The sequence below is a fragment of the Cryptomeria japonica genome, chromosome 3 (assembly GCF_030272615.1).
Source record: "Cryptomeria japonica chromosome 3, Sugi_1.0, whole genome shotgun sequence".
In the NCBI taxonomy this organism is placed as follows: domain Eukaryota; kingdom Viridiplantae; phylum Streptophyta; class Pinopsida; order Cupressales; family Cupressaceae; genus Cryptomeria; species Cryptomeria japonica.
The window spans coordinates 543,809,367-543,823,773 of record NC_081407.1 but is presented as its reverse complement, the minus strand read 5'-3'; the positions used below and the strand labels follow the sequence as shown (position 1 = coordinate 543,823,773).

Genomic DNA, 14,407 nt, shown 5'->3' with positions numbered 1-14,407 from the left:
ACTCTCAAACACCATCCAAATAACATATAAGCAAATTACACAGTACGACCAGGCTAGAATGAAGGTACAACAGCTAGTTGGTATGGTGTTGGGACTGCAAACAAGAGATTAATTTGGCCTAGAATTTCCATTGATTATAATAGCCCTTCAACAACTAGCAAACCCTTTACACTCAAATCTGAAAAAACTCACAAAACCCTACGCTGGGACCATAAAATAGTACAGCCAGCCTTGAGAAAGGTACAGCTAGGCTAGTGAATGGTATGACCCTCCAAAATGTTCGTCAATCTCTTCTATCTGCAAACAATCAACTTCTAGATGCCCTATCGACTTTGCAAACGAATTTCAATGGTGCATAAATATAATCTCTAAGTGAGATTATCAAAGAGTGACCTTGGGTGATATTCCACACCTACAAACACCAATCCCTCAGAGTTTTCATTCTTAGCAAGTTTGAAACTTCATCAACAAACCCTTGCTCTCCAGGAACTTCATTGATTTCTTCAAACATGAATGAATTAATGAGCTCTCAAGAGCCCTTTTATAACCTTCTCAAAAACCCACAACTTGTAGGAAATGAAATGCACTTTTATAATTTCATTTCTTCTCAATTAATCATTTAATGTAGTTAGTGCCCCTATAAAGGTTTAATAAATGACTTTATAATCATTAAAATAACTTATGCAATTAATATTCCTTATATCCCCTTAATATAAAGTCATTAATTTTAATTAATATTATTAAAGTCGAAACTTTAATAAATTGATATTAATCATTAACTCCAATAAATGCCAATATCAAAACATTTAATTAATTCTGCCAACTACCCAATAATAGCCATGGTACCCTCCAACTGTCTAAATGTCTTACTAAAAATAGTAGGGGACCAAATTCTCAAGAGACCTGCTAAAAATAGTATGTACAAACGGAGCCTGAAAGAACTTTGCAAGGCAAACCACCAAAAAAAATGAATCTTTGAGATGGAGAGTATTGAAATAGACACTCAAAGGGTCAGTTGAATAACCCTAAATCACTCTCAAAGGGCCCCCTAATCACCACATTAGCCTATGGGGACCATTGATAATAGGCTAACCTCTTAAAATAACTGATGCTTAGGAAGGCGCAAAAATGCGGACATTACATAATGTGATTTGGATTACTTGGTTGCATTAGTATAACTCAAGTCATGTTAAATTACCCCAATGGAATAAGATGGTTGAAACACACACACATACACATTTGAATATCTCTATATTTTCTCACTATTGGTTTACACTTGTATTATGTGCACCCAAGTACACATCAAACATATGAAGCACAAAATAGTTGAAGCACATAACAATAACCATAGTTTGCGTACTCGGACTTGGTAGATCAAAAGTGTCTTGACTTGACAAAACTTGACAGCTTTAAAATACTTAAATTTCATCAAAAATATAAATTTTATGCAAATTATAGTTACAAAATGTGTCAAATGAATCTCAAAGGCGTTGAGGAGTAGCACCCCTTGTAGGGTCTAGGGATGTTGCCTCGAACTGTATAGGGCATGGTCAAGGGGCAAACCCTTGCCACCAAGACCATGTGAAGACTTTAGAGACCACATAGACCTTCATGGCAAATGCCATTTTTATTTTTAAAAAGGCAAATGTGTTTTTTGAAAGACTAGCCTTTTTTTCCTACATGTGCTTGTTATTCTTGCTTGTTGCGAGTTTCTTCCATGGACTTGCTGCATACTTGTCACTGAATTGTAGGTAAACTCACCTAAACTCATTGTAAAAACTCGGTAAGTTTTTTTGGCAAAAATTCAAGATGGAAAAATACTTGATAGTACTTGGTGACTTGCCAACTATGATAATAACCAACAAATACACACTTCTGCAAGGCACAAAACATCTTATGAAATCACATCATAATAATGATTCTCTAATCATTAGCATAATCAATTTGATACATAAGAAAGTATGATTAAAATACATTTTATAATTAAGCTCAAATTGTACACTAAAATCGATACAACTAATAACATTATCAACATTTCATACTCATAATGAAATCATGAAGCTGAAAAAATCCTATTAGCTCAAACTATAATATAATATCATCTCTTAATCATATAATCATGTTGGTATCAAATGTTGATCACAAAAAAGTACAAAACATCACCAATATAATCTTATACAAAAATGTGCAGGATAAATAAAGGTGCAACACCTGTAGGACTTACAAAAGAGATATTATGATGAAAAGACATAAAATATGAACTAATAGAAATGAGTATTTATGTCAATTTGTCTAATAAGCTGTGACATTTGTTGATTTTCAGATGTTAGGATGATGCATAGTATCTGATTTTCTTTGCAAGGACAATTTGTTGGTACTCGATAAAGTTACATTGCATTTTCTTTTAAATCGATTATTTACTAATAGGTTTTACTATATACTCTGCAGGCAGATGTTTTCCTTGCTCCACAAGTTTCTAGTGCAGCAGCACGTTTTGATGTTGATGTGGTAATAACTTAACTCATTTGCCTTGGAATATTTAATTAATATAAGCATGGTACATTATAATACACAAAGACATATGGCTATGTATGCATTGATCATTAGTCATTGATATGACAAATTTAACCATTTTTTATGTGGCATATTTTTGTTTCTCAAGTGTTGGAATGATGAAGGATGATATATGTGAGGTAGTTGGAAGTTTTCCTGCAGTTGAATTAGGCTAATATATGAAATGCTTTTAGTTTTAACATTGATTTTTATGGATTGATTACCCCTATTGATTTGTGCCATATTGAAAATGAACTACTTATTAGTATATTAATTGTATACGAGGATATAGTGCTATATTAGAGTAATGACAAATAAATAGTGTAATGATATTACAATTATCTTTTTGTTTCTGCTCTTTTGTAACTGCCGTCTTTATGGCCTTTGTAATTGCCTTTTATTATTAGATGTTGCTCAATTATATAAGATTGTCATCTCTCCTTGAGATAGACATACCAATTCCTCTCAATCTTGTTTCTTCAATTTTTACCAACATTGGTAATAGAGCTAGATCATGTTGAGGAAACCTACTTAGTTAGATACAACACCTATCATACAAATTTTGAAGAAGGTCAAGAAGAGCTCTAAAGGCATATGGTAATTTCACAGAGGTAGGGTGGACCAATCATGGGGCAAGAAGGTCAGAGATTTGCGAAGTCATGGACTTCCTTTTGTTGCATGTTTGTAGGCAAGAAAGCTAGAGGGTTTTCTTGAATCGAATCAGCAGATGCAAGGGTATGTCATCGATGGTTGTAGAGAATAAAATTGTGAACAGGAACATTCTAGTCGTGGACATCTAGAAAATCAAGAGATTGTATACCAGAGATCAAAATTTGTGGTCAGAACTAGGAAAATTGTGGGTCATGTGGCTTATAGTCATCAAATAAGTTCATGGACATAATTTAGAGGTTTTGGGCAGGAAACATCATGGGACGAGCATCACAGGTATAAAGAAATCACAGATCATTAGGGCAGGACACAAAATTTCATGGGCTTTTCTAGTAGCAGGCACCTTTCAGGTCTTAAGGGTATGCAGGTTCAGAGCTAAAGTGCAAGCCACTAGGGTACAATATCATGTAGAGTAGTGTAACATGCTGCCCTATTTCGCCTTGAGTTTTCTTTTTTTTTTTCTTTTTTTGCAATGGTTTTGAAAGATAAATAAAGTGCAGAAATTAAAGATACCTGCAAAAAATAACAACTCAAAAAATTGACAATATTCAGAAATTCATAAAGTTGAAAATTCCATATTTAATTTCTGATCTGAATATACAATATTTTTCCAAAGTAAGAGCAACCCAATTTATGAAATAGCATTACATATGTATTTCCAACATACTCAAAAAATGCAGCAATGAAATGCCTTGAGCTGTTCACAAAATATGCAAACTGGCACTCCCACAGTGGACGCTACACTCCAAATGATTCCACCAATGGAAAAGGAAATTATATCAATGTAATCTCCCACTCTAGGCGACCCCAAGCAGCTGAAGAAGTCTTTAAAATCCTATTCGACCAACTCCAACAAACCCAACGCCTATCCTTAGCAAGGTACGACTAGAAATATGATAGTACAGGTAGCCTTATAAGGTACGGCCAGCAGAAATGTGACCAACAAACATACTATAATCTCTAAAAGTCGCCTTAATCAGCCACCATGAATATTATCCAGCACTTTGAAGCTCTAAGAATTGAAGAAGAAGAAGATATCAAAACTCCATTAAAGCCTAGTTGTGATCTTTGTGTGAAATCACCAAGATATTCACCAGAGTGTGTCTTTCAACAATGTAGAGAATATTGCCTATAAGAGATTTCATCCTCACAAACCTTGAGAAGAGCAATCTCCTTCAAAACAAGAAGCAATATCAAAGCCAGCCCTATTCCAAATGAACTCCCAATCTCCTCTGATAGAATCCAAAAAAGGGTCAACCTCTTCTATTTTTCTTTTTTAAAACATTAAAATTCAATTACCATCTTTATAAAGTTGCGTCCATGTCTCCAAAAGGCCCCTTAAAAATATTAGCACTTTAATATTGGCACCCCAAATAATCTTATATCAAATATTAAAATAAAGATAAAGATTTAACTTTATAAAACATTAATTTATCGTTATTTTATTTAAAATCACCAGACTATATTAAATATCAAACTATTGATATCCACAACTCCCATCAACATATCTAACAGTACTAACCCTGCCAGTTGTCTTGGTGCTTGAAATTGACTTACAAAAAATTAAGTATTGGAGAACTCACCCAAAATCACTCCAAAAAAGGTCATTATGCTAATAGTAATTGTTCGAGCTCAACTAAACCTTTGATACTTCCATCCCGTTGGATAAATTGTCTTCAAAGTTCCCTAATACTAACACATTAGCCTATGGAAACCCACTAAATAGGCTAACTATCCACCATATTGAACTGGTTAGGAAGAGGACATTACAGTCTGCCCTTCCCCAAATTGCTTGTCCTCAAGAAATATCATTTCTGGATGCTGCAGCGTCTGCTCATTTTCCCACATTACATCCTCTATTGGCAAGTTCTTCCATTTGACCTGTGTGGGGGAAAAAAAAGCGAGACTAGGTCAATCATGCCCTAATCCTACCTTTTGACACACATTACGGAATACGAAAGAGCTTAGAGATATCGCACAATTGGCTACTTCTTTTGGTGAAAGAGAGAGCCACGGGATATCTATTAGGATTTCTATTCCCTTGTTGAAATTGTAAGATCAAGTAATGCAAGTTCAAACCCTAATCCCAACATGCAAGTATGAACCAATAACAAGATTGCAGAATTGAGATTAAACAATGAACAACTGTAAGTACAAGGACGAAATAAGAATGCAGATATGTACCCGGAGTCAAAATCGGACTGAAAATGTTCGGGACGGGAGCGCGGGCGCCACTGTCCTGAAAACTGCACCGGAAACCACTGTTCTGCACTCTAAAACACTGTCTGGAAACTGTCTGCAAACTGTCTGTCCGGAGGACCAGGGCGCCCAGCGCCTCTGTCCCAGGGACCAGGGCGCCCAGCGCCCCTGTCCCAGCCTCCTGCTCTACAATTTCACACAGAGTGCTGTTCCAACCTTCTCTCTCCGGATCCGTATCCCGCGGCGTCGTCCGAATCTCGAAACCTGCAATAATATCTGAAAAGGGGGAGGGGCGGCTATATATGGTTTTGCCTTAGTCAAACCCCCGCTTCGGTGATTTCCACCTCCACGAATAGCCAAGTTGTTTTGTAAAATGTATTGTGTGTGCAGACCTAGTGTGTGTGCAAGGTCCAAAATGCAAGAAAGCAAACTAGAGCAACCTAGAAAGTAAACCCTAATTGCTTGCAAATGATAATGTAAATGCTCTAAATCAAGATGCAATGTGATCTAAAGCATGAATAAATGATGTATCAAAGCTTATGCAAAGACATGAAAACAATACGAAATCATACCCAACCCTCAAGGGAGGAGTACAAGCCAATCTTCAGTCGGTAATCTCCTATTGTTCTTCAATGTCTTCCAAGCCCTAAGTGGATGAATGAGTTTGATAGATGCTTGATAGAATGATGTTGAATGTTGTTGAAGTCCTCAAAGATCTGCTCTTTCGCTGCATATGAAGTTCCTGGAAACAAAAATCCCATCCCTTCCAATGAAGAAAGAGAGCTTTTATGTATGAAACCCTAGGTTGTAAATTCGTATTTTGGCCGACCTAGAGATTGAATATCCCGCCAATTTCTTGGGGTTAAGCTTTATTTTATGATTGGATCGTGCTCCTAAAATTTCGGGAAAAATGTCCGGGACCATGTGCACCGGGCGCCACGGTCCCGGCAACTTTTCACCAAATTTTCAGGGCCGTCGGATATGATGATTTTAGAGAGAATCCCGAAGTTACAGGTGATTTCGAGATGTTTTGACCCCGAAACCAAGCCCCCAAGTTCGGAATAGGACTTAATTAGGGTTTTTTGATTGAGTGATGTATTGGAGGAATAAAATGCGAAGGGCGCGCTTTAGTGAAAGGGCCCAACTTTGTGATGTAGAGAATGATGAAATAGGACCTTAGACCTAATTAATTTGATTAATTAAGTGCTTAAGGAGAAATGCAATGCAGAATGCAAAATGCACTAAGGCGGGTGCTAAACTAGGTGTGAAATTGTACCACCCTAGCGAGTGCGTACAATTTACGACGCTACATGACCAAAAACTCCTTGATGACCCTCCTCGAAAGGGTCTACAGTTTGGTGTCTATAATGGCCTCTAGAATCAATATCAACTTCCCCTCCTCATCTAATGGTGGAACTTAGATGAGGGAACTACATTGTGTGTGAGTGCCTTCTTGAGCCTAGATGCATGAAAGACATTATGAACTCTGTTGTTGGGTGGTAATTCAAGCTCATAGGCAACCTCTCCAACCCTCCTGGACACTCTGAATAGGCCATAGAACCTAGGCTTAAGCTTCTTTGCTCCACTCTTCTTGAGAGTAGACTATCTATATGGATAAACTCTCAAATACACCATATCTACAACCTCAAAACAATTCTCTACTCAGTGTTGGTCAATATATAACTAATGTTGATTATGTGCTTGTTGCAAACTCTCCTTCAATGATCTCATGATATCCTGACTCTCCTATAGTAAATCCTTTACCTTAGGCACTTTGCTATCTCCAAACAATAAATCCATGAAGTTGGGTGCATCATATCCATACAAAGCCATGAATGGTGACATCCTGATGGACATGTGATAGGTAATATTATAACAATATTCACCAAGGTGGAACCATTTGATCCAAATTCTCTGTTTCCTGAAACATAGTTCCTAAGACACCCTTCCACCCATTTCTTTACTATCTTCATTTGTCCATCTATTTGTGGGTGGTAGATCATACTAGCAATGAGCTAAGTCTCACTCAATCTGAAGAGCTCCTACCAAAAGATACTTAGGAATTTGTTGTCCCTATCACTCACAATACTATTCGGCATCCCATGTAGTTGTTTTCCCTCGACGGGTGTGTGTTCAACAGTGCAAAATAGTACAGAAATGTAGGAAATGTGACAGTATGCAGCAATGCAAGTAAACAGAAGAACTCATATGTATGTATTCATTAATGCCAAATGCTAGTACATTCAAAACATAGTTTTCTTCCACAATATCTACACACTGAAATAGGAAACCAAGTACATATATATAGGTGTTGGTACAGGTTGTCCGGTGCCAACTACCGACAACTGTCACGTAACCACCGACCCTTAACAGACGTAACATTCTAATTACAATACAACATAATTACCCGACAACATCATCCCCCCCCCAAAAAAGGTCGTCTCCTGATGACATACAAACAAAATGGGAAATGACACTAAGACAAAACATGAAAATCAAAGCTGAGGGGGTACAGAGGGCGTCCCTGATGAAGAAGGGGCCGGTGGTGCTCCTGCTGCCAATTGCTCCCTCAGTTGGTGAACCCGTTGTGTCCTATGCTGGAGATCTCGCTCAGCTACCAACTACCTCTCCTTGGATCATTTCACCATAAAAACTACTTCTATAAGCTCCTTTTGCTTCCCATTCAATGCCTCTAAGGTAGATGTGAGACGGGTCTCTAGGGCTGCCCGTTCTGCTACCTCATGTGCACGCCCCGCCGTCTCCTGGGTCAATTCTGACTTGGCACAAGCCAACTCATCCTCTAGGTTGGTCGCTCGAGCTCTCTGTTGTGCCCAAAAGACACCATGTGGCCACTACTCTCCTCTGTACTAGGGGCATTCTCTACTTCCTTCCAACTAGCAAGGCAGAATGTGTCATGACTCTGGCTGCTCCTAGAAAAAGTGTCCTCGGAGTCTTCCCCTTCCTCTGCACTACTATCAGCCTCTTCTGCAGCCTCTTCTTCTGCATCCTCGTCACTTGTCTTTGTCTCCTGTTCCGTGTCTACCTGTGGTGGTCTCAGTCGCTTCCTACTAGAATGGGCTTCCTCGCTACCTACCATGGTATCCAAGTGGGTCCAATAGAAAATGAATGGCTGTGAAGGGTCCCTCGTCTCCTAAGGTTTCCAGACATGCTTCTCCGGCAACACCTGTGTGCGTACAACATCAAGGAACAACCCTATGGCATGAAACGGCATGTAAAAAGCCTTGTCTCGCAAAATCAAGAATTCATGGATTCTGTCGGATAAAATTGTTGCCCAGTTGTACACCATCCCATTCCTCAGGCCATTCATCAGTGCAATCATGGGTACCGCTGTGTCTGATGCCCTTCTGGCTCCTGTAAGTTTGCTTTTCATAACTTCCATAGACACTGCCATACCCCCTCTCAGAAACGACTTCTTCAGAACTCTTCCCTTGCTGGCATGCTGGAGACTATCCAGTTCACCTTGTGTGAGGTCGTCGCGGCACATCAACTTGAGGAGTTTATCCTTTAAATCTGGGGATATTTTCTGCCACTGGTCCCAGCCTCTACTGCTGTCGTGGGACTCCTAACACCGACCGCCTGAGGCTCTGGTAAGGCTACCAGTGTCGCAGCCACGTGTGGGGGAATCATAATCACTGGTGCTCGGTCATGCCCAAAACCAAGAACCGGTACTACCAATACTACGAGAGGTGGAGGTGTGGCTGTCTGTGCAACTGCAGAAGATGTTGCCCCCGTCTCCTCCTCCACCTGTTGTCCGCCTCTACCCACCATTCTGAAACTACTCTCGGTGGCCTGTGATGTATCCCCGGAGTCCTCTGCACTGGCCTCCTCACTCAGGTCACTAGGCTTGGACTTTGACTCTATCTCAGACTCAGACACTAGCACCCACCGCTTTTGTTTCTTGCCTGATTGTGTATCTCCACTGGGTGCCATGATATCCAAATGAACCCAATAGAATATAGGCAGTTGCCCAGGGTGTACACGACCTTGTGGTGCCAAGTGTTGTGTGTCTGGTGAACCCTGAAGTCGCATGTCGCGTACCGCGTCCAGGAAGAGTCCAATCATATGGTAGGGCATGTAGAAGGTTTTGTGTTGGAGGGTCATAGATTCCTCCATCCTATCTGCCAGTACTAATGCCCAGTCGTATACCACGCCATTGCAGATGCCATTCATCAACACCACCTGTGCCATGGCAATGTCTAAAGCCCTACTCGCTCCCATCAAGCAGCTCTTCAACACATCCAAAAGATACCGCCATACCCCCTCTCTCAGAAACGACTTCTTCAGACCTCTTCCCTTGCTGGCATGCTGGAGACTATCTAGTTCGGTTTGTGTGAGGTCGTCGCAGCACATCAACTTGAGGAGTTTATCCTTTAAATCTGGGGATATTTTCTGCCCCTTATCCACTTTCTTTCCTTGCGCTCCTGGAATACCAAAAACCCTTGTAAACTCTGTGGAACCGAAGGACACTGTAACTTGGTGGTGCTCATAATCAAATATGGACTGTCGCTTGTGTGGGTCATAGGCACCAATCATGGCCCGCAACACAACATCAAAATCCTTAATGCAAAAGATGGACATTTGGATGGCCCACTTTACCTGTGCATGTCGTACCTGTGCCTTCACAGGATCATCATGCGGGGTCTCGTTCCACCATTTCCTACAATCTGCTCCACTCAAACCCTCGAAGGTAATGGTGTCCATGGTCACATCATTTGCTGCTGCCATTTGCTGCTGCACTTTGGGTTGTACCTTTTTACCTTTGCTTTTGCTGTTGTCAGCCATGCCACCCCTGACTTTCACACCAGAAGGCAGAATCCGAATAGCTTTCTTGTTCGCAAAGGTTGACGGCATTGTAGCAGGTAACTACCGCAACTGTCTTTGCCAATTCTTTCCACCGCTGGGGTCCATTAAATGATTTTTATTTTGTCTCTTGTGCTCTTTAAATATTAAAAATAAGAGTTAGGGAAACAAATTTTTGCACGTGCTTACTCTCCAACCAACTGTGGGACCCTTCCGCAGTGATGCTGACCGTACAGTACGTGTTTGCCTGGCCGCCTTTTAGATGCCTTCACTCTCCGTACAGTGATGTTAGAAATCGTACGATAGTGTTTGTTCCCTCCAAATATCCTGTCGTACGATGTACGGTATTTAACCATACGATGATGTTGGTTTTTTTTCCGCCACTGCTTTGTACGGTGGTCTCCTTTGTCTCCTGGCAATCCATTTATCTCCTTTCGCTTTCGTCGTATGATGTGCAAATATCATATATACCGTACGAGTCTCCTTCCCTTCATCCGCCGTACGGTCGATCCCTCCACTTTTCGCAACACATCGTATTGAGTTTATGTCATACAGTATTTTATCGTGGTATGCATGGGGTTTTATTCCTTCGTCGTACGGTTGTCGTATGGTGTATATCGTACAATGATCTTTTTTTTTCTCTTGTTTTATACTTTTCGCCGTACGGTAAATATATACCATACGGTGATTCATTTCTTCAATTTTTTTGTTATTTTTTATTTTTTTAACAATTAAAAATTTCACTTGTAGCTAAGTATCTCCAGGGGAAGATTCTCGATTGGTCCTTCACCTGCGCTCATGATATGGTTTTAGTTTCTACCCGTTAATGCTGTCGGGAACCTCCCACCCATCCAATGTCCATAACTTGATTGCCCCGTTTTTAGCCACCTCTCAAACTTTATATGGCCCTAGCCACCTTACTTTGAATTTGCCTGGTTTGATCTCATTGCGCCCATTGTACTTCAGCATCAATTGTCCTAGAGAGAACCTCATTCGTTTTAAGTGCTTGTCTTGCCACAACTTTCTCCTTTGTTGGGCTGCCTCCGTAGCCCACTAGGCCATCATTCTTTTCTCATCCAGCTTGTTCAAGACATACAGCCTCTCTCTCAGGCTCTCCATATCCCCAGTCTGTTCTCAATTGCAATACAAAGGCTTGGCACCATGAACTCAGCTGGCACAACAGCTTCTTGCCTGTACATCAGTTGGAATGGAGTCTGGCCGGTGGTCACCTTGTAGGTTGTGCGGTAGGCCCACAAGACCAAAGGTAATTTTTCTTCCCAGTCTTCTACCTCGACACCGCAGGACTTGTAAATCACTCCCACAAGAGATATTCCCCGATGGCAGTATATCATGATGGCAGTACTGCGATCTTAAACAGGTGAATCCGAAAATTCATCATTAACCCCCTCTGGCGGCTCTCCCAACCTTATCCTGGATAATTGGTCAGCTATCACATGGCTTTTACCCGGTCTTACAATAATGGTGAATGTAAACTCCTGCAGCAAGAATAGCCATTTGTTGATCCTTCCCTGAATGATTCGTTTATTGACCAGATACATAAGCTCCTGGTGATCCACGTAAAACGTGAACAGCGTCGCCAGAAGATAATATCTGAATTTCTGCACAGCATAGACCATTCCTAGGGCTTCTCACTCCGTTGTGCTGTAATTCTTTTCGGCCTTAGACAGTAATCTACTCACAAAGTAAATTGGATGGGTCAGTCCATGGTCACCCACTTGAGCTAATGTGGCACCAATTGCGAAATTAGATGCATCTACGTGGAGATGGAACTCCCTGTCCCAATTCGGATATGTGAGGATGGGGGCCGCCACCAGCCCGGTCTTCAACTCTTCAAACACTTCGCCTTCCAAAGTCCCCCACGTATACGGCTCATCCTTCCGAGTTAGTTTATCCAAGGGGTAGGATATATCAGCAAAATTCTTTATAAACCTTCTATAGTAACTAATGTGACCCAAGAAGGACTTTACCCCTGTGACATCTGTGGATGACTCCATCTCCGCGATCACCCGGATCTTATCAGGGTCTGTTTTTAGCCCTGCTTTACAAACAATGTGCCCCAGTAATTTGCCGTGTGGCACCATAAATCTGCACTTCTTAGGGTTGAGTGCCAACCTTGCCCTCCGGCATCTCTCCATGCATTCCCTTAGGGCTACCAAATGTGTGTCTTGCCTGCTGTAAATCAACCAATCGTCGAGGAAATCCTTAAAGTTTCCTACAGACATCTTATCAAAGATGTGGAGGATGATCCTGTAATGTCCCCTTCTCTGCAGTGATTAGTTCAGCTGGCCGTTAGCCTATTTCGGAGGCCCGTAGGCTAGTCAGGAGCAGAAATTAGGGTTTCCAATTTTCTAGGAGGATTCTATGGTGTTTTCAAGGGGTGTATGTGGGAGTTTGACAGTTTGGATTCTGGATTCCTTCTAGGTTTTCAGAGAGCTTCAGGATGGTTCGACATGCATCTGCATCGAGTTACTTTTTCTGGACTTACTATTTTTAGTAAGTGCGACGGCTGCTCAGAATGTGGTTAAAATCACTTTGGAAACACTTACTATTTTTAGCAGTATGCTATTTTTAGTAAGTACTATTTTTAGCAGTTCTATTTTTAGCAGGATGTCAGCAGGCTTGTTCAGATGGCTATTTCCGACAAGTCAGTTTGAGCAGTTGGTCTTCCCTCATTTTTTGGTGCTATTCTTGGCAAGGGTTCCTCAGCTCAGTTCAGTGACTATTTCTGGCAGGGCAATTCTCTCAGCTTGTTTCCCCATATCCTTGGAGCTTGTTTTGGCAGGTTCAATATTTGATGAAAAATGGTGTTTTAAATTAAATTATAACTTAAGGCAAAGGTTGGACGATTTATTTAAAAGGGATAGCTTAAGTTATATTGATATATAAGTCATTTCCTTAATTATATATTGGGTGATTTATTGTTGAGGAAAAACTTTATAAAGTGAAATATCAATACGGCAAGATGGACGCCTTATGGAGAAATAAGTTAATTTTATAATATATTTCACTTATCTACCTTGGATGCCACATTATGATTTTATTGTCATTTTTATAAAGAATATTTGCTCCTATGAGAAGGTCGATTTGGAGAAAGGAGAAATGAAATGTAATTTCAAAATAATGTGAAGTGAATGTGCATTTGGATTTGGCGTTCATTTGGAGGGAATGTGAATTTGAATTTGAGCCCTCAAAATCTATAAATGAGAGTGTTGGGCTTCTCATTTGGTATCTCAGACAATTTACACTATTATGCTGTCGGATTAACTCCAGACAATCTTCGAGGGTGAATACCTCCTAGGGCTCTTGACAGACTTCGAGTGTGAGACATCACTCCTAGCTGTGATTGGATCTTCTGAATGTGTGGTTCGATTTTAGCGTGCATTTTCAGATTTTCAGTGTGGTGTGGATTTCAATGTTGCTGGTTTTTGGTGTGGCTGAAGCGAAGATTCAATCGTATCTCCCTGCCTGTGCAATCAATTATTCTGGGTAATAGCTCATTGGAAGCGTATCTGAAAGGCGATCATTCTTCCACCTTGTCGTTTCATTTGGTGTTCTTTCTGATTTTTGGCAGCAAATCGAACTTTCCAGATGGGTCGTACCATCTCTTGGCTGCCTTGGAGTGCGTGTTGGCTGTTTGTGGTGTTCGCGGTGCAGGTTTGAGTCTCTGGTTGCACCACCTTAGTCATAGCTTTCATTTGCTTCCGTTTTTGTGTCATTTGGAGTTGATTTGGAGAAGTTATGAGCATTTTGGGGTGTCCGTAGCTTGCTGGTCTGTGTGTTTTCTGTGTGTGTTATTGATTTTCAGAATTTCATAGTTGTGTTATAGAAGAGCTTTTCGGTGTGATTAGTCTAAGTTGGTTTGGGAGTGATTATCTATTATTGTTGCAGTTGTTGGACTTGTTATCAGCACTTGATTCTTCATTCTATATGATTTGTAATGCTGGTTACTAGTACTAACAGCAAAGTTATGTTATTTGTTAGTCCCACTGCATAAGTGGAAGAGGCTAGCTATGCCGCCTATCTTTGGGATAGTGATATTTCATGTATTGATAATCCATAATGTGCATTGTAAAGCTAGTTAGTAGTACTAACAGCTATCTTTTGGATTATTGCTTGTAGCCCCACTACGTAAGTGGAAGAGGCT

General features: G+C 40.5%; 1 protein-coding gene across 4 annotated transcripts in view; it reads left to right on the top strand.

The window, feature by feature from the left end:
* LOC131075092 (glutathione S-transferase zeta class) overlaps positions 1-14,407 on the top strand; it is a 287,162-nt gene that overhangs the window by 209,624 nt on the left and 63,131 nt on the right. For all 4 annotated transcript variants that reach the window (XM_059218439.1, XM_059218437.1, XM_059218436.1 and 1 more), the window contains one exon: positions 2,449-2,508. In XM_059218439.1, the coding sequence (XP_059074422.1) occupies positions 2,449-2,508 (60 nt within the window). The remainder of the gene's footprint in view (positions 1-2,448; positions 2,509-14,407) is intronic.